Below are 21723 nucleotides of genomic sequence, written 5' to 3'. Positions count from 1 at the left end.
CAAAATAAGGAGTTTTGATAAATTTAACATCACAACAGACCAAACTTCCTTCTTCTGTGCTGAAAGTTTTTTTAATTTTATTGATGGACCCAAATAATGCAATTACGGTAATGATCAGCAATGGCAAGACGAGTAAGAAGGGGCATATAGACAAAGGCTACTATGCATTGTGCATATGTATGCATAATCTTGGCGATCGTAGGGATGACTTACAGTGGACTGAAAAGCTTGAGTGTGTAGATATTAAGGAAGAGGATGCGTTGGACCCACTGGAAAGCATCAAGTTGGATAAGTCTCCAAGACCGGACAAGATGTACCCCAGGCTACTATGGGAGGCAAGGGAGGTTCTGGAGGATTAGAGGGTTGTGGGTGTTGTTCCCTTAATCAAGAAAGAGCATAGAGATAGCCTAGGAAATTATAGACCAGTGAGTCTTATTTCAGTGGTTGTTAGGTTGATGGAGAAGATCCTGAGAGGCAGTATTTATGAATATTTGGAGAGGCATAATATGATTAGGAATAGTCAGCATGGCTTTGTCAAAGGCAGGTCGTGCCTTACGAGCCTGATTGAATTTTTGAGGATGTGACTAAACACATTGATGAAGGTAGAGCAGTAGATGTAGTGTATATGGGAATTCAGTAAGACATTTGATAAGGTACCCCATACAAGGCTTATTAAGAAAGTAAGGAGGCATGGGATCCAAGGGGATATTGCTTTGTTGTTCCAGAACTGGCTTGCCCACAGAAGGCAAAGAATGTTTGTAGATGGGTCATATTCTGCATGGAGGTTGGTGACTAGTGGTGTGCCTCAGGGATCTGTTCTGGGACCCCTACTCTTTGTGAATTTTATAAATGACCTGGATGAGGAAGTGGAGGGATGGGTTAGAAAATTTGCTGATGACACAAAGGTTGGGGGTGTTGTGGATAGTGTGGAGGGCTGTCAGTTTACAGTGGGACATCGATAGGCTACAAAACTGGGCTGAGAAGTGGCAGATGGAGTTCAACCCAGATAAAGTGAGAGAAAGCATACGGTGCATAGTCCTTCGTCAATCATGGGATTGAGTTTAAGAGCCGAGAGGTAACCTTGCAGTTGTACAGGATACTGGTCAGACCCCATTTGGAGTACTGAGCTCAGCTTTGGCTGCTTCACTGCAGGAATGATGTGGAAACCATAACAAGGGTGCAGAGAAGATTTACAAGGAATTTGCCTGGTTTGAGGAGCGTGACTTATGAGAAGGGTCCTGACGAAGGGTCTCGGCCGGAAACGTTGACTGCTCATTTCAACGGATGCTGCCCGACCTGCTGCATTCATCCAGCTTGTTTGTACATGTTCATTTGACCACAGCATCTACAGTGTACTTTGTGATGACTTATGAGAATAGGTTGAGTGAACTCAGCCCTTTCTCCTTGGAGCAACAGAGGTGTACAAGATGATGAGAGGCATTGATCCTGTGGATAGTCAGAGAACTTTTTCCCGGGACTGAAATGGCTAGCACAAGAGGGCATAGTTTTAAGGTGCTTGGAAGTAGGTACAGAGATGTCAAGGATAAGTTGTTGTTTTTTTTAAACGCAGGGAGTGGTGTGTGTGTGGAATGGGCTGCCAAAGGTGGTGGTGGAGGCAGAAACGATAGGGTCTTTTAAGACTCCACTGGATAGATACATGGAACGTAGAAAAATAGAGGGCTATGGGTAAGCCTAGGTAATTTCTAAGGTAAGGACATGTTCAGCGCAGCTTTGTGGGCCAAAGGGCCTGTATTGTGCTGTAAGTTTGCTATGTTTCCATAATAAGGTAGGAGCTGGCATCTGTGGTTTGGCTATTTCTAACAATAGCTAAATGATGCCATAACAAATAATGATGTTAAATTTCTGCAACTTGGACTAAATCTGTTATGAATGCTAGTGTCAATTAATCAGTAAAGGAAATCTTGAACTTTTATTGCAGTAAGAGTGCAAGAGTGAAAGCTGTGGCACTTACAATAATTTCACTCAGAGGCTTTTACACCCAACTCCCAAGATCCCAGACAATATAGATTTCATTTCAACCTAGTCTAAGTGACTCAGGGAAACACTAGCTTACAGCAATGGCTCTAAGCTATAGTTGGTAATACTACAGTCCTATGCTCTAGAACGAACTCCAACACTGGTCTCTATACAATGATGTTGGTTAAAAAAATAACTTCAGTCCATAAACTGAGAATAATTATAGAAAGTTAAGAGTATTTTGGGGTAAAGATTAAGTACAAATAGTCATCAAGAATTAAGTTTCCACTGAGATGAGCTCAGCATGCAGAGCCTGATTTCCTTTATGATAGGTTTGGTGCTCTTGAGATGTGATAGGACCTTGGTTAATAGATCTATTTTGCAAACAGCCATCAAAGTCAGTGATGACTGCACGAATGTATGAAACTTCAGACAATATGAAGCTATTTACAGACTCAAGGAACTATGTGTTAAAGTGCTTCACAATAGAACAATTTTATATAAAGTGAGTTCTCACCTGAATCAGGTCACTTCTACACACTTTATAGAGTTGCAATATTCTGCTTTATGTTTATACCCATTCATTGGTGAGGATATGACTAGACTGATACAAGTTTTCTTCATCTTCTTGATGAAGGTACATGTTTTCTTCATCAACATGTGAACAGTACCACTGGCAGTTTAAGATCGTGATTTGCAAAACAACATTTTTTGATGAAAACTAATTTCAGGATCACCACCTACTGGCCACACTAATTATTTCAACTGACAGTCAATGCCTTTATAGATTAATGACTCGTATTGTCAGCCTCTCCTTTCCATCGCTCCTCCTCCTCTCTCATGAAATGACAGGATAACAATGAATAAACAGCTTGCTGGGCATGCATTTTGCTGCTCTGCTTCCAACAGTGTGCAGAAATACAATGAAGTGAACTTTTCAATCAGCCAAGCCATCACAGAGAGCTTCCATCTTCTGGGATAATATTATTCCATGTTCTGGCAACACAAATTGGAAAGGAAATATTGACATTGGAAGAAATGCAACACATATTCACTAAAAGCTAGGTTACTCAGAGATTACATTAACCCTATTTGTATTCACCAGTACAAAAAGTAGGCCATTTAGTCCAATAACTGTCCAACAATCAAAGGTTATTGCAGAATGATGATCTACTTACCCCTTAAAGTTTATGGTTAATTTATCACTCTCTGCTAAACCTAACAATTAACATAGCATCAACCGTTATAGACAAAAGAAATTCCTTTTACCACTCTTTACATGCAGTAGTTTATTTTTTCCTAATTACACTAACAAAAGACTTGGCTCTTCTTAAAACAACAGCACCCCCAATACGCCTTCCCCAAACACCATGTGCCAGAAATATATACACTTTCTCTCCCTAGCAATTCTCCTCAAAATCTTAAAAATGATGGTAAAACTTATTTTTTAACATTATAACTTCCAAGGAACAAAAACTATGGTTCTCTCCCCATTCTAAAGAAATTAAGTTTCCTGCTAAGGCTTTTGCACCTTTTCTTTTTTTAATTTTCAGTGCCCCCCCACCCCCACAGATGCAAAGGCAGCTCAGTAACTATTACCTGATGAGCCAGATGCTAAACCAGAGATCTCAGATTAGTGTGGTCTACTCTGCTGGTGATCAAGGAGTATTAGATGATTCCTAGGCCATGGCTTTTGTGTACCAGGGACAGATTAACCAAAATGCACCTCTTCTATGCAAGGAAGAGAAGTGATTGAATTGAAGTATATAAATTGCTAGCAGGAATTCACTAGATAGCTTACAGAAGTGGTGTTTCCACACATGTTCTCTGGAACCAGGATACAATCAAAGAGAGCCATCGAGGATATGAGAAATTTCTTCACCCAGAAGATATTAAATCTTTGGAATTCTTCCTCACCCTAGCCCAAAGGAGGGTAAAGTCTTGTTCCACGCTCTTTTGGGGTTTATTCAAGGTAGATATTACCATATTAAGGGATATGGGATCAGAACAAGTAGCAATGAGGTAAAAGAACAATGCTTAAGGGCAAAGCAAACATGAAGGACAGAATGTCCTATTGATGTTCTTAATTGTTTTGAACTTGTTCTAATAGAAAAGCATTAACTGATGTAGCAGACAGGGGAAAGGAGAAATCTGAAATGAATGATCAGCTCTAGCCCTTTTAATTATTATGTATAAAAGGGAAGATGATAGAGTTTAACTTTGAGAAGAGAATTCATTATAGGAACAATATTGCATCCTTGTGCACATCTGAACTGTCTTAAAGATATGTCAAAATAAAGATAGGCAAATGCTTTTTTTTAAAAAATAGAATTTTACTACAAGTGTGTTAAATTTCCTCAACTCTTGATTTCTCTTATGCATGCCCAAGTAATAAATATTGAAAGCTACAAAGTATATTGCAAGAAAGTAAACGTTCAAACCTACTGAGCATAGAAAACAAATTAAGACATTTTTTTAACCAAAAAAATCTTTAATTAAGGCAGGAAGGCCCAAAATGATACTTCAGAAAAAGGTAGAACACATCCTACAAAGATCAATACATTGCTCATGATCCTTAACTTGATTGTGCAGAATAGACATTGAACCTACAGAGTCTGGTCAACACACTGGCTGGACATTAAATAGTGTGTAAGTAACAAGCTACAAACTTTTGATTTGCCTGCAGTTTGAAGTTTATCCATGAATGTGTAAAATCTATAAACATTGCAACAGAATAATCTATTCACACAATTACCTGGAGCAAAAAACAAATGTTAACAGTTCTTAAAAGTTTACAATTGAGTTGCATTGTGCACAGATTCCACGTTTCACAAACTTACTCTTTAAAAATAATTAAATAAAATGACAGCAATTCCTTTACACAAACATAACTCCAATGTTCCTTGATTAGTCTATCTTAGTCTGCTAAGTGCAATGATTGCAGCATCACAGCTCAGCGAAAGTTTTGCTGCATAGTAATTTCATGCTGAGAAAACCTATGATAGTCTCTTTTTTAGGAACACGAATGCTAAGTAACCTAATCCCCCCAGCAGACTTACTACAAAACTAGCCCCCAAAAAGGAGGGAGCACGTTTTTTAGCAACTCGGAAAGCCGTAGGCAGTACTGCAGAAAGCAAAATGTTGTTCACATTTCCCAAGACCTTTCGAAAAGTCCTTCGTTGCAACACACGTTCATAATAAGATTCTAAATTTGGGCGATTTCCACTTCCCCAGTATTTTCGGGCAAGTCCAAGGAACTTCAGGCGATGCAATGTTACACTGAGTGAGACATCTGCAAGTGTGAAAGATTCACCACAGAGCCATGGCTGATGTCCTTCTTCTGCTCAAGAGAAAGAAATCCAGATAAATACGTTGCAAGTTTTATACTTATATTTATTATATTTATTGTCTTATATGGTATTTTCCACAATTTCAAGTGCTGTTTTATTAGTTCACTATTACAAGTTCTCCTCCCAATGAAACTACATTAACAAAGCAACAATTTTAGACTTCCCTCATCAGCTAGGGAGGAGAGTCGTACTCTTAAAAAACACCAAACAGGAAATGCGAATCAAGATGTGATCTAACAAGACTCAAGAACAACACAACACAAGGACATGGAAGTCAAGATCTAAGCTGATGATATTTTACTTCATTTTAAGTACATATTAACACTAATCGAGGCTAGAATTTTAACATGGATGGACACCAATACAGTCTTGACTTCCTTTCATTTTTGAAGTACTTTCCAACAAGTGAGAAAACAAAAAAGATCCTCAAACTATCTACCCCAATGGATCTTATACAGCAAAATATTAAAGACCTCAAATTTCCTGCACTTGGCATTGCGGGATTCTACTTTTCCCTCAAATTTATCCTGTGGCAATGAGAAAGAAGTAGAATTATGTGGGATTAAATGTAAAAGTAATTTATTTGATACTGACCCGGAGTTTCTTCAATCCTTCGCTGCAACTCAGTCTCCACCTGGTCTAGAACATTTTCCAGCTCACAGAATATTTTTTTCAGATAGTTTACATTATCATGATCCCGTATCTTAGACTGAAGGAAAAGCAATAAGAAAACTACGTCAATGTAATTTATATGGAGGAAAGGAGTTTATTTCCTTTTTTAGAGAAGTACAAAGATATCAAATTAATCAAGAGGATTTACAATGACACTATGTATTGAGGCACAGAATAATTAGGCATTTTCAATAAGTATATTTGTACCTCATCAGCATTTTTTCATGCAATATTTCCAACCTCCTAAAGAAAGGATGCCTCCTTGTGAACATACAAGCACAAAAACTAACTGACAGAACTTTGATTCAAATTAACTGTGTTTGAATCATAGAAGACAGTTTGTCAATGAATTACACCATTTTTGAATTTAGAAACATAGAAACACAGAAAACTTACAGCAGAATACAGGTCCTTCAGCCCATAAAGTTGTGCCTAACATGTCCCTACCTTAGAAATTACTAGGCTTACCCATAGCCCTCTATTTTACTAAGCTCTATGTATGTATCCAGAAGTCTCTTAAAAGACCCTATCATATCCACGCCCACCACCGTTGCCGGCAACCCATTCCACGCACTCACCACTCTGAGTAAAAAAAACTTACCCCTGACATCTCCTCAGCACCTTAAACCTGTGTCCTCTTGTGGCAACCATTTCAGCCCTGGGGGAAAAGCCTCTAACTATCCACACAATCAATGCCTCTCATCATCCTATACACCTCTATCAGGTCACCTCTCATCCTCTGTCACTCCAGGGAGAAAAAGCCAAGTTCATTCAACCTATTCTCATAAGGCATGCTCCCCAATCCAGGCAACATCCTTGTAAATCTCCTCTGCACCCTTTCTATGGCAAATTAATATTTAGCACAATAGTTTTAATAAAAAAAACTGTTCCAAATAATTCTAGATTACTAGAAGTCAAAAGAGCGAGTGGACACTGTCGTGATTTGTATGCTGAGTACAAGATGACAGAGAGTTGAAAACAGTTCCTCGTGGATTTTACGCACCAGGTTTAAAAAGCGAGCAAAGTTATTAATAGCTTAGCAAAGGCCAATTAAAAGAAGCAAACTGCAAGTGGAGTGGCCATTGTGGGAACACCCATATTGGAATGGGCCAGTGTTCAAGTGGGACACTTTGGGATCAATAGGCTTCAGCGAGAACATGCTGAAGTCAGCCAGTTTTTCAGCAAGTTCTTTTTCTCCCCCTCATTCTTTGTTTATAAGTACATGGAAAGTGGGTCTGGGGTATGTTCTTTGTGTGAGATGTGAGAATTAAGACTATAAGGTATAGGAGCAGAATTAGACCAGTTGACCCATCGAGTCTGTTTCACCATTTCATCATGGCTGATCCATTTTCCATCTCAGCCGCAATTTCCTGCCTTTTCCCCATATTCCTTCATACCCTGACCAATCAGGAATCTATCAATCTCTGCCTTAAATATACATAAAGACACGGCCTCCATAACTATCTGTGGCAAAGAATTCCACAGATTCACCATTCTCTGGCTAAAGAAAATCCTCCTCATCTCTGTTCCAAAAGAACACCCATCTATTCTGAGGCTGTATTCTCCAGTCCTAGGCTCTCCCACCATAGGAAACATCCTCTCCACATCCACTCTATCGAGGCATTTCAATAAAGATCAATTAGGTTTCAATTAGGCCACCACTCATTCTTCTGAATTCCAGTGAGTTTAGGACCAGAGCCATCAAATGCTCTTCATACGACAAGTCTTTTCTACTTTCATGAACCCGCTTTGAAACCTCTCCAATGTCAGCACAACAGAGAGAGTACAGAGGAGATTTACTAGAATGTTACCTGGGTTTCAGCACCTAAGTTACAGACAAAGGTTGAACAAGTTAGGTCTTTATTCTTTGGAGCATAGAAGGTTGAGGGGGACTTGATAGAGGTATTTAAAATTATGAGGGGGATAGATAGAGTTGACGTGCTTTTTCCATTGAGAGCAGGGGAGATTCAAATAAGATGACATGAGTAGAGAGTTACAGAGCAAAAGTTTAGGGGTAACACAAGGGGGAACTTCTTTACTCAGAGTGGTAGCTGTGTGGAACGAGCTTCCAGTAGAAGTGGTAGAGGCAGGTTTGGTATTGTCATTTTAAAAAAAAAAATTGGATAGGTATATGGACAGGAAGGGAATGGAGGGTTATGGGCTGAGTGCAGGTCGGTGGGACTAGGCGAGAGTAAGCGATTGGCATGGACTCGAGATGGCCTGTTTTCGTGCTGTAATTGTTATATGTTATATATATGTTTTTTTTTATAGAGATAATGGGCCCAAAACTGCTCACGATACTCACCAGTGCTTTATAAAGACTCAGCATTACATCCTATTTTTTATATTCTAGTCTTCTTGAAATCTGGGAGACTTTCAGTTTCCCTGATAAATACATCTGCACCAAGTGCAATGAACTACAGCCCATTAGGGATCATTAAGGAACTGGAGGTGCAGCTTGATGACCTTCTGCTCATACGTAGAATGAGGAGATGATAGATATAAGCTACAGGGAGGTAGTCACCACTAAATTGCAGGAGACAGGTAGCTAAATGACTATTCCAGGAGAGGGAAACAGAATAAGCAACTAGTGCAGAGTACCTGGGGCCGCTCCACTCAATAATAGTACCGCTTCGGATAAATCTACAGCGATCCAATCTCACTTGCTCACTGCCTTTCATCACCTGGACAACAGTAAATAAGGATGCTGCTTATTGACTACAGCTTAGTGTTCAACACAATCATACCCTCAGTTCTAATCAACAAACTCCAAAATGTGGCCCTCTCTACCTCCCTCTGCAAGTGGATCCTTTGTCTTTCTCACTGGGAGACCACAGTGCAGAACAGAAATAAAAAACATCTCACTGCACATCAACCCTGGCCACGATGCATACTGAGCCCACTGTTGTACTCTCTCTACATCCACAACCGTGTGGCAGGGCACAGCTCAAACACAATCTATAAATTTGCCAACAACACAACTATTGTTAGCAGAATCTTAGATCAGTTGGTTAAGTGGAGTTGCAACAACAACCTTGCACTCAACATCATGATTGTGGAGTTCAGGAAGGGGAAGTTGAGTCCTCATCAAGGGATCAGCAGTGGAACGGGTGAGCAGTTTCAAGTTCCTGGGAGCCAACATCACTGAAGATCTCTCTCATAGATTGATGCAATTACAAAGAAAGCACAACAGCGGTTAGATTTCATTCGAAGTTAGAATGAAGACTTGGTATGTCAACTAAGATGCTCACAAATTCTACAGATGCACCGAGGAGAGCATTCTAACTGGTTGTATCACTGTCTAGTATGGAGGGCCCACTGCAACTGGATCAGAAAAAGCTGGACTTCAAGGGCAGTAATTTCTGGACTGCTGCCCGTGGCATGCACCAGTGAGAGTAAGAATAGGATGATCTGGCAGATGGATGTGTGGCTGAGAAATTAGTGTGGGGGAAGATTTCAGGTTTCCAGATCACTGGGATCTCTTCTAAGGAAATGATGAATGACCTGTTAAAAAGGACAGGTTACACCTTAACTCCTGGGAGACCAATATCCTTGCAGATGGTTTTGCTGGAGCAGTTGGGGAGTGCTTAAACTAAATTGGCATGGGGCTGGGAACCAGAGTGGTAGGGCTGACAATGATGCAGTGCATGGTGAGACTGAAGATGGACAGGCATATAATAGGACAAAATTGCAGTCAGTGAGAGTATAACATGGGTGCAAAATTGAAAAAAGTGATTAAAACAGGACTGAAGATATTGTATTTTAATGCAAGCACTATACACAATAAGGTAGGTGATCTTGTAGTACAGTTAAATATTGGGAGGTGGGCATCACTGAGTTGTGGCAGAAAGAAGATCACAGTTGGGAGCTTAACATCCGATGATACATATTGTATCAAAAGAACAAGTAGGTAGGCAGAAGGGTTGGTGTGGCTCTATTGCTGAAAAATCATATCAAATCCTTAGAAAGAGGTGACACAGAATCAGAAGATGCAGAATTCTTGTGGGTAGATTTAAGAATACAGGCTTCTGAACAGTAGCCGGAAAGTTGGGTACAAATTAAACCGCAGTTTGTGGTTGAGCCCACTGGGGAAAGGGCAATTTTAGATTGGATGCTGCGCAATGAACCAGATTTGAATAGGGAGTTTAAGGTAAGAGATTCTTAGAAGACAGTGATCATAAGATGATAGAATACACCCTGCAGTTTGAAGTGAGAAGTTATAGTCAGATATATCAGTATTACCGTCGAGTAAGGGTGGCAGGGTGGAGATGCGTCTCTACCAAAGGAGGTGCAAGAAACTCCTCCTCGCTGCTAGCCTGCAGGTCACCCTTGGACAAGGTGTAGCATCTGCTTGGCTCTCTGATCAAGGTCACATGAAGCAGGTGGTGCAGGTTCAGGTGATGGATGGTCGTACGAGCAGCTGGTGCACATCACAAGTCCTGGTTGCACGAGCACTAACACCAGGCAGACAATCTCTGAAGGGTATTTATAATGGCTGGGGTCATCCAAAAGACAACTTTTCTACAACTTTTGTAGAATTTGCCAAAAACAATCATGGTCACAGACCATGGTCACCCACATCATACGACACAGCACATAAAGATGACTATGAAAGAGAATTACAGAGGCATGAGAGAGAAGTTGGCCAAAGATGATTGGAAGGGGACACTATCAGGGACAATGGGCAGAGCAGCAATAGCTCAAGTTTCTAGGAACAAATTGGAAGTCACAGAATAGATACATCACAAAGTAGCAGTACTCTAAAAGAGGATGAGGCGATCCTGGCTGATACGGGAAGTCAAAGACAGCATAAAAGGAAAAGTGACAGCACATAATATAGCAAAAATTGGTGGGAAGTTGGAAGCTTTTGAAAAACCCACAGAAGGCAACCACATGCATTTCTTCCAGAGGCTCCAGTTTCCTCCCACAGTCCGAAAGGTAGGTTGGTAGGTTACTTTAATTGTCCTTTGTTTAGGCTAGGATTAAATCGGGGGATTGCTCAGCAGCACAAATCGAAGGGCCAGAAGAACCTCAATAAATAAAATTAATAGTTATCTTTCAACAATCACCAGATTCTGGAGTGGTTCAAGAGGACTGGAAAATTGCAAATGTCACTCCACTCTTTAAGGGTGGAAGTTAGATAAAAGGAAATTATAGGCCAGTTAGTCTGACTTCAGTGGCTGGGAAGATGTTGGAATTCTTTCTTAAATATAAGATTCACGGAACATGATACAATAGGCCAAAGCATGGTTTTCTTAAGGAAACATCTTGCCTGACAAATCTGTTGGAATTCTTTGAGGAAATAACAGGCAGGATAAACAAAGGAGAGCCAGTGGATGTTGTTTACTTGGATTTCCAGAAAGGTCTTTGGCAAGGTGCCGCATACAAAGCCACATAACAAGATAGAGCCCATGACATTACAGGAAAGATACTAGCATAGATAGAAGACTGACTGACTGGCAGGAAACAGAGTTGGCAACCAGTGACTTGTGGTGTTCCTCAGGGCGCAGTGTTGGAACCACTTCTTTTCACGTTATATGTCAATGATTTGGATTACAGACTTGATGGCTTTGTGCCCAAGTTTGCAGACTATAAGACAATAGGTGGAGGGGCACGTAGTGTTGTGGAAGCAGGGAATCCGCAAAAGGATTTGACAAATTAGGAGAATGGGCAAAGAAGTGGCAGATGGAATCATAGGGGAGCGTACGATCATGCACTTTAGTAGAAAGAATAAAAGCATAGATTATTTTCTGAACAGGAAGAAAATTCAAAAATCAGAGATGCAAGGGGACTTGGAAGTCATTTTGCAGAATTCCCTAAAGGTCAACTTGCAGGTCGAGTCATTGGTAAAAAAGGCTAATGCAATATTAGCATTCATTTCGAGAGGACTACAATAAAAAAGCAAGGATGTAATGTTGAGGCTTTATAAAGCACTGGTGAGTTTTGGGCCCTTATCTAAGGAAGGATGTGCTAGGATTGGAGAGGGTCCAGAGGAGGTTCATAGGAATAATTTCTGGAATGAAAGGGTTAATATGCAAGGAACATTTAATAGCTCTGGGCTTGTACTCATTGGAATTTAGAAGAATGAGGGGGAATCTCATTGAAACCTGTTGAATATTGAAAGGTCTGGACAGAGTGATGTGGAGAGGATTAGATGTGAAGACTCATCTAATGGATGAGTCTAAAACTAGAGGGCACAGCCTCACAATAGAGAGACATTCATTTAGAGCAGAAATGAGGAGGACGGTTTTTTTAGGCAAAGGGTGGTGAATCTGTGGAGTACACTGCCAAAGACATCTGAGGAGGCCAAGTGCTTGGGTATATTTGAAGCAGAGGTTGATAGGTTCTTGATTAATCAGTGTGTCAAAGGTTACAGAGAAAAGGCAAGAGAATGGGGTTGAGTGGGGTTCAATCAACCATGATGGGCCAAATGGCCTAATTCTGCACATCTTATGCTCTAAACATATTACAGGAAATGCAAGAAAGGATTTTGAAAGCTGATTTCCATGTTAAACAATAACGAGAGAGAAAAAAAATGCTTGATTTATTAACTGCAAGTTTAAAACCTCTTACCTTTATTTGTTTTTGCTTTGTTAAATATGCTTCACTTAATTCTGGGTGTTCCTGAGCAAGTTTCTTTAATTCAGATTCTGTATTTGCAATTTGGCCTGAAATCAAATAAATGTCCTTTAGATTATAAAGAGATCGGCAGGTCATCTCCATTCAACTCCGACTCTGCCCTCTGTTCTCTACGTCCAACAGTGGTTGAATACAACTTGAAGATCTGAACTTTACCTTACATTAAGAAAAATCAAATTTTAGGAGTTTAACAACTTCAGGTAGATTGCGCGCAGTGGTAGGCCCTCAGCAATCAATGTGCAGATGAATAGGTAACCTCACTGTCAGTCAAGCTTGGAAATAACACTGCTGCAGGTTACTAAAATGTATATTTCAGCGAGCGTCATGAATGCTTGGGTTTCCTCCAGATGCTCTGGTTTCTTCACACATTTCAAAAACGTACGACGTACTGGGTAGTAGGTTAATTGCTCATTGTAAATTGTCGCATGATTAGGCTAGGGTTAATTCAGTGGGTTGCTGGGCAATGCAGCTAGATGGGCCAGGACGACCTGTCTCTAAATTTACCTCTAAATAAATAAATCCAACTATCCCTAATTTGTAGCATTTTTCCAGGAAATAATTCTGATTAAATTTGTTTCTTCTATTCTTTGAACAGGCTATTTCTCAATTCAATAGACTGTGTGCTGCACACCAACTGTATGCAGAGCCATACATCCTATCCCACCCTCAGCACATATCACTGAAAACCCTACTTCAGCCAATGGAAAGCAGAATCATTACCAGAAACCACGTACCTCTCCAAGACGCATATTTTACTCCCTATGATGCTTTGACACCATCACTTTGCTGTCAATCAACCAATGTGATTTACTGTCAGGTCTTCAACCTTATCACAGATCTTCACTTCAATCCTGTCGTTTCTCTTTACTTTGTGTCCAAAATATTTTTGTTCCCACCCCCACTCCTCACCCACCCACCATGATGCCACAGCAAATATTTCCAACATGCCTTTTATTTCAGTATCCTACCTGTAGAAATTTTTTCTGATGTGCACCACATTCTCTTCCAAATTAAATTTCATTTATCAGGCATGGATAACAATTTGCATTTATATAGCACCTTTTATATAGGGACATTTTACTAACCAGCCAGGAGAATTATCATAAAAGAGGAACACCAAGCATTTATTAAATGCATTTCTAAATACAATGGAACAGAGCTAGTGAAGCTTATAGAAAGGTAATGCCATGTGGCCCTAGCAATTGAATCCACAGCCAACATTGGTGGGATAAAGAAAGCAGGCACATACAAAAGCTCATTACTGAAACACAGATCCCAGAGATAGACAGCTTGAAGATATTAAAAAAAAAGTGAAGAACAAAGACAGGCAGTTATTTGAACAGAAAGATAAACTATAGGCACTGCCAGACCATGAGCCAATGTAATCAACAACCAAAAGTAAACAATTAATAGACTTGGGACAAACTAGGAAATGTGAAACAGAACTATGGATTAGCTGAAGTTCATGGAAAGTGGAGGTAGCTGTGAGATGGCTGAGATAATCAAAGCCATCATGTAACAAAGGACACAAATGAGAGGTTAGACCATCAATCTAACGCAAGATACGAGACCAGTAGCAACAGCAGATACATTTTTAAACAGGAACAGAGCCAGTTTAAAAAGATATGACCATATGGCTTTAGCAACTGAAACTAATAATGCGAGAAAATACTAAATCAGAAGCCCTATCTTAGAAAGGATATGCTGAAACTGGAATGGGTTCAAAGGAGGTTCAAAAACTGATTCCAAGGATTGAATGGCTTCTCATGAAAAGTGTTTGATGGCTCTGGGCCTGTATTTACTGGAATTCAGAAGAATGAGGAGTAACCTCACTGAAACCTATCGAAAGGTGAAAGGCCTTAACAGAGTGGATGCGGAAAGGATGTTTCCTTTGGTGGGAGAGTTGGGCGGCATGGGTATTTCTCTGGTTGGCAATCAGTGACAGGCAGTGTGCCGCAGAGGTTGTTGCTGGGTGCATAACTGTTCACAATATACATTAATGATCTAGAAGAGGGGATCAGGTGTAGCGTATCCATGTTTGCTGATGACACGAAATTGAGTGGAAAAGCAAATTGTGCAGAAGATACGGAGAGTCTGCAGAGAGATATAGATAGATTAAGTGACTGGCCAAGGATCTGGCAGATGGAGCACAATGTTGGTAAATGCAAGGTCATCCACTTTGGAAGGGAAAATGGAAGAGCAGATTAATAGTTAAATGGTAAAAAATTGCAGCATGTTGCGTGCAAAAAGACTTGAGAGTGCTTATGCATGAATCACAAAAGAAATGAACCCATTAAGTTCATTTGTACAGCAGGCTATCAAGAAAACAAATTGAATGGTACCCTTCATTGCTAGAGGAATTGAATTTGAGAGGAGGGAGGTTATGCTGCAACTGTACAAGGTACTAGTTAGGCCGCACCTGGAGTACTGCGTACAGTTCTGGTCTCCTTATGTGAAGAAGGTTATACTGCCTTTAGAGGCAGTGTAGAGGAGGTTCATGAGGTTAATTCCAGAGATTGGGGGGGGGGTTTAAGACTATGAGGAGCGATCCAGTTGCCTGGGACTGTACTCGCTGGAACTTAGAAGAATGAGATGAGATCATACAGAAACAGGTAAAATTATGAAAGGGATAATTTTAAGATAGAGGCAGGAAATTTGTTTCCACTGGTAGGTGAGACTAGAACTAGGAGACATAGCCTCAAGATTCGGGGGAGTAGATTTATGACAGAGATGAGGAGGAACTGCTTTTCCCAAAGAGTGGTGAAACTGTAGAATTCTCTGCCCAATGTAGTGCAAGCTACCTCAGTAAACATATTTAAGACAAGGTTGGATAGATTTTTGCATAGTAGGGGAATTAAGAGTTTATGGGGAAAAGTCAGGAGGGTGGAGAGGAGTCCATTGTCAGATCCGCCATGATCTTATTGATTGGCGGAACAGGCTCGCTGGGCTGGATGGCCTACTCCTGCTCCTAGTTCTTATGTTCAATGGCACCCACTCCTCCTCTCTGTCACTCACAGACCTTTGGCACAAGATAGTGTCTTCCACAGTGAAGACAGATGCAAAATACCCATTAAGTTCATCTGCCAATTCTTTGTCCCCCATTACTAACTCAACAGCATCATTTTCCAGAGATCCAATAATACCTCTCACTTCCCTTTTATTCTTTATATAACTTAAACATATTTTGGCATCCAGATTTATATTATTGGTTAGTTTACCCTCATATTTCATCTTTTCCCTTCTTATAGTTTTTTCTAGTTGCCCTTTGTTGGGTTTTAAAAGCTTCCCAATCATCCGATTTCACACTCACTTCTACTACTTTCTATGCCCTTTCCTTGGCTTTTGTGCAGTCCTTAATTTCCCTCGTAATCTCTGCCATTTGAGAATTACTTCTTCTGTGGGACATAACTATCCTGCACCTTGTGTACTATTCCCAGAAACTTCAGCCATCTCTGGTCTGTCATCATCTCCACCCGTATCCTCCTCCAATCCACCTGGGGAAGCTCTTCTCTCATGCCTCTGTAATTCCCTTTAATACTGATACATGTGTATTATGCTTCTCCCTCTCAAATTGCAGAATGAATTCAGTCATATTATAAACGCCACCTCCTAAGTGTCCTTTTACATTAAGCTCCCTAATAAGATCCGGATTATTACACAACACCCAATCTAAGATATCCTTTCCCTGAGTCGGCTCAAGCACAAGCTGCACTAAAAAGCCGTCTCGTAGGCATTCCCTCTCTTGCAATCCAACACCAAAATGACTTCCCCAATTCACTTGCATATTGAAGTTCCCCATTACAATTGTATCATTACCCTTATTACATACCTTTTCCAGCTCCCTTTGCAATCTCAACCCCACATCTTGGCTACTATTTGGAGACCAAAATATGCTTCGCACAATGGTTTTTTTACCCTTACAGTTTCTTAACTCCACCCACAAAGATTCTCTGACCTTATGTCAACTCTTTCTAAAGATGCAATTCCATCTCTTACCAACAGAGCCACACCACTGCCTATGCATTCCTGCCTGTCCTTTCAATACAAAGTATATCCTTTGATGTCAAGCTGCCAACTATGGCCTTTCAGGCATGATTCAGTGATGCCTGCAGCATCACACTGACACATCTCTAATTGCCTGTCGAGTCTGCACCACAATTTCATCATCACTAATCGTTTTCCCCTCAGCCCCAATCTCCTGCTTTCTCCCCACATCCCTTCATGCCCTGCTTAAACAAGAATCTATCAACATCTGCCTTAAATATACCCAATGACTTGGCCCCCCACAGCTGCCTGTGGCAACAAATTCCACAGATTCACCACCCTGTGGCTAAAGAAATTACTCATCTCCATTCTATTCTGAGAACGTCCCTCCATCCTGAGGTCGTGTCCTCTAGTCCTAGACTCTCCCACCATAAGAAACATCCTCTCCACTTTGTCAAGGCCTTTCAACATTCAATAGGTTCCAATGAGGTCACCCTTCATTCTTCTGAATTGCAGTGAGTACAGGCCCAGAGCTATTAAACACTCTTCGTATGATAAGCCTTTCAAAACCAGAATCATTTTCATGAACCTCCTATGAACCCTCTCCAATGTCAGCACGTCCTTTCTTAGTTAAGAGGCCCAAAACTGCTCACGCTACTACATCTCAGGCCTCACCAGCGTTTCACAGGGCCTCAGCATTACATCCTTGCTTTTATATACCAATCCTCAAGGTGAATGCTAACTTCGCATTTTCATTCCTCGTCACCGACTCACCCTGCAAATTAACCTTGAGGAAATCCTGCACGATGACACCCAAGTCCTTTTGCACCTCAAATCCATAAGAAATTAAATCATGCACATTTACATACCAAAGTAAGTAGTCAACTATTAAAACTGTATATAAACATGCAAACAGGTGTGCATTCACAATAACCCACAGAGATCCACCAAAAACACACACAGCTTATAGCAAGGTCTGCACACCATTGCAGACTTCAAAGCTAAATGCAGTGGAATTTCCAACATCACTGCATCTCGCCCAGATGAATTAAATCTTTTTTTTACTCTCAATTTGATGTTGCAACACTAAGTCCCTGAGGAGAGCCGCTGAAGAGACCTGCAGCTTGGTCATCCCTGAGGCCAAAGTATGCAGGTGTTTCAAATAAGAACATAAGAAATAGGAGCAGGAGTAGGCCATCCGGCCCATTGAGCCTGCCACACAATTCAATAAGATCATGACTGATCAGTCCGTAAACTCAGCTCCATCTACCTGCTTTTTCCCCATAACCCTTAATTCCCTTACTATGTAAAAACCTACCTAACTATTTAGAAACATAGAAAACCTACAGCACAATACAGGCCCTTTGGCCCACAAAGTTGTGCCGAACATGTCCCTATCTTAGAAATTACTAGGCTTACCCATAGCCCTCTATTTTTCTAAGCTCCATGTACATATCCAAAAGTCTCTTAAAAGAACCTATCATATCTGCCTCCACCACCGTTGCTGGCAGCCCATACCATGCACTCACCACTCTGAGTAAAAAACTTACCCCGACATCTCTTCTGTACTAACTCCCAAGCACTTTAAACTTGTATCCTCTTGTGGCAGCCATTTCAGCCCTGGGAAAAAGCCTCTGACTATCCACGCAATCAATGCCTCTCATCGTCTTATACACCTCTATCAGGTCACCTCTCATCCTCCATCACCCCAAGGAGAAAAGGCTGAGTTCATTCAACCTGTTTTCATAAGGCATGCTCCTCAATCCAGGCAACATCCTTGTAAATCTCCTCCACACCCTTTCTATGGTTTCCACATCCTTCCTGTATTGAGGCAACCAGAACTGAGCACAGTACTCCGTGGGGTCTGGCCAGGGTCCTATATAGCTGCAACATTACTTCTCGGTGCCTAAATTCAATTCCACAATTGATGAAGGCCAATACACCGTATGCCTTCTTAACCACAGAGTCAACCTGCACAGCTGCTTTGAGCGTCCTATGGACTCTGGCCTCAAGATCCTCTGATCCTCCACACTACCAAGAGTCTTACCATTTTTCTTAAATATGCTTGAATATATTTGTTTCCTAAATATATTTAGTGAGGAAGCCTCAACTGCTTCCCTGGGCAGAGAATTCCACAGATTCACCACTCTCTAGAAAGAACAGTTTCTCCTCATCTCCATCCTAAATCTTCTCCCTTGAATCTTGAGGCAATGTCCCCTGGTTCTAGTCTCACCTACCAATGGAAACAACTTTCCTACTTCAATCTTTTCTTCCCTTTCAAAATTTGGTATGTTTGTATAAGATCCCATCTCATTCTTCTGAACTCCAGAGAGTATAGTCCCAGGCGACTCAATTTCTCCTCATAGATTAACCCCTTCATCCATGGAATCAACCTGATGAACCTCCTCTGCACCGCCTCCAAAGCCAGTATATCCTTCCTCAAGTATGGAGACCTGAACTGCACACAGTACTCCAGATGCGGCCTCACCAGTACCCTGTATAGTTGCAGCATGACCTCCCTGCTCTTGAATTCAATCCCTCTAGCAATGAAGGCCAACATTCTGTTTGCCTTCTTAATAACCTGTTGTATCTGCAAGCCAACCTTTTGTGATTCACAAACAAGCACTCCTAGAACAGCATGCTGCAATCTTTCACCATTTAAATAATAAACTGCTCTATTATTCCTTCCAAAGTGGATGATCTCACATTTACTAATGTTGTTTTTCATTTGCCAGACCTTGGCCCACTCACTTAACCTATCTATATCCCTCTGCAGACGTTCCACACCCTCTGGTCAATTTTCCACTCAGTTTAGTGTCATCAGCAAATGAGTGGACAGCCGCAAGGCTGTAGGACCGGACTGCATCCCAGGGTAGGTACACAGGATGTGCGCGGCACAACTGGTAGGTGTGTTTACAAACGTTTTTACACTCCCTCTCCTAGTGTAGAGTGCCCTCCTGCTTCAAAACATCCATCATTGTTCCTGTACCTAAAAAGACCAAGGCAACATGTCTGAACGACTGGCATCCTGTTGCACTCACATCAATAATAAGCAAATGCTTTGAAAGGCTGGTCAAGGACTACATCTGCAGCATTCTACCACCCACACTGGATCCTCTACAATTTGCCTACCAACACAACTGACTGACAGATAGCACAATAACCACAGCTCTACACACAGTCCTTACATATCCAGAGAGGAAGGTTGCTTATGTGAGAACGCAGTTCTTGGACTACTGTTCGGCATTCAACACCATAGTTCCCTCCAGGCATGACGAGAAGCTCAGAGACCTCTGCCCTCACCCTGCCTTGTGCAGCTGGATCCTGGACTTCCTGTCAGGGTGAGTGGACTCCCTCATCTCTGCCCCTCAAGCCTGTGTCCTAAGCCCCCTCCTTTCTTCTCTGTATACCCATGACTGTGTTGCCATCCACAGCTCCAATCTGCTAATTAAATTTGCTGACAACACTACACTGATTGGCCTAATCTCAAATAATAATGAGGCAGCCTACAAAGAAGAAGCCATCACCCTGATGCAGTGGTGTCAAGAAAACAACCTCTCCTTCAATGTCGCAAAAACAAAGGAGTTGGTTGTGGACTACAGGAGGAATGGAGACAGGTTAACCCCTATTTACATCAATGGATCTGGGATTGAGAGGGTGAACAGCTTTAAATTCCTCAGCATAAACATCACCGAGGATCTCACATGGTCTGTACATACTGGCTGTGTGGTGAAAAAGGCACAACAGCGCCTCTTTCACCTCAGAATGTTGAGGAAGTTTGGGATGGGCTTCCAAATCCTAAGAACTTTCTACAGGGGCACAATTGAGTGCATCCTGACTGCCTGGTATGGGAACTGTACTTCCCTCAATCGCAGGACTCTGAAGAATGGTGCAGACAGCCCAGTACATCTGTAGTTGTGAACTTACCACTATTCAAGACATTTACAAAGACAGGTGTGTAAAAAGGGTCCAAAGAATCATTGGAGACCCAAGTCACCTCAACCACAAACTGTTCCAGCTGCTACCATCTGGGAAACGGTACCACGGCATAAAAGCCAGGACCAAAACAGGCTTCGGGACAGCCTCTTCCATCAGGCCATCAGACTGATTAATTCACGCTGATACAATTGTATTTCTATGTTATACTGACTGTCCTGTTGTACATACTATTATAAATTACTATAAATTGCACATTACACATTTAGATAGAGCTATACATGTACTCTACAATGTAAGACTAAGAGGTTTAAGATTTTTACTCCTCACGTACATTAAGGATGTAAGTAATAAAGTCAATTTAATTCTGATCTTGTGGGCTTGAGCAGTAATGCTGCAGTCATCAATTTCACAATGCTGCCCTCTATAGGAGATCTGTGGTACACATGAGCAGCTCAAACAATGTTTTTTTTCTTTTCCAGTTTTGGTACAAATCTGACTACTTACCACTTGAGTTATATCCAGAGGGATAATACACCATCAATAAGATAACGTAACACTAAATTCTCGTAGCCACAGTGGTGCATCTGGCTCTACATTAGCTGAAACTCCTTAACTAATCAATGTGACATTGACTGCAACCAAGAGATTAAAATGCATCAGTTATACACCCCTTAGCCTTATATTGTAAAATACATGTATAGGTCCAATTACACTAAAACTGCAGTCACATTTTAAAATATACAACACTCGTATGCCACCTTCAGCTATGCAAGGATAATTATCACTCTTCATTTAAAATATTTTTCAAGTATTTGGCTTTTTCAAATTATTTTAGATTTGAGCAATAGACAATTGCAATTACCAATATGATCTGAATTCAAACCATGGAAAAATCTTGAATTTTTTTTTAGTTATGCATCAACTGGATTCAAAAGGATATCAGGCGAACTACTAAATTGCCAAATCCTACTTACTGCGAATTCTCGTGGTTGCATATGCAGGAAGCATGGAATCCAGAGTTAATTCCGGGTGAAGAATACAGCCATGTGTGTAGGCATCCACAGGAAGAGAATCTAACAATTCTCTATAATGTTGTACTCTTGGGAAGAACAAACTTCCTTCTTCTGGCATCAATTTAGGAATGTTTGCTGAAGGTACAAAT

The 21723-nt window shown here is 41.0% G+C and overlaps 1 protein-coding gene across 3 annotated transcripts in view; it reads right to left on the bottom strand.

Annotated features, from left to right (window-relative positions):
• Positions 1 to 4447: 4447 nt before the first annotated feature.
• The window catches only part of LOC132401175 (ganglioside-induced differentiation-associated protein 1-like), a 34807-nt gene continuing 17531 nt past the window's right edge, over positions 4448 to 21723 (bottom strand). The window contains exons 3-6 of one of the 3 annotated variants that reach the window (XM_059983106.1): positions 21536 to 21709; positions 12573 to 12667; positions 5922 to 6036; positions 4448 to 5317 (exon numbers count right to left, since the gene is read on the bottom strand). In XM_059983106.1, the coding sequence (XP_059839089.1) occupies positions 4974 to 5317; positions 5922 to 6036; positions 12573 to 12667; positions 21536 to 21692 (711 nt within the window). In that variant the 5' untranslated portion in view covers positions 21693 to 21709 and the 3' untranslated portion in view covers positions 4448 to 4973. Of the gene's footprint in view, positions 5318 to 5921; positions 6037 to 12572; positions 12668 to 21535; positions 21710 to 21723 lie in introns of those variants that run through there. The other 2 variants (XR_009514512.1, XM_059983122.1) reach the window with 2 other exon arrangements.

This window comes from Hypanus sabinus, chromosome 1 (assembly GCF_030144855.1).
Source record: "Hypanus sabinus isolate sHypSab1 chromosome 1, sHypSab1.hap1, whole genome shotgun sequence".
NCBI lineage: Eukaryota > Metazoa > Chordata > Chondrichthyes > Myliobatiformes > Dasyatidae > Hypanus > Hypanus sabinus.
Note: the sequence above shows the minus strand (reverse complement) of the source record. Positions and strands in the feature narration are given on the sequence as shown.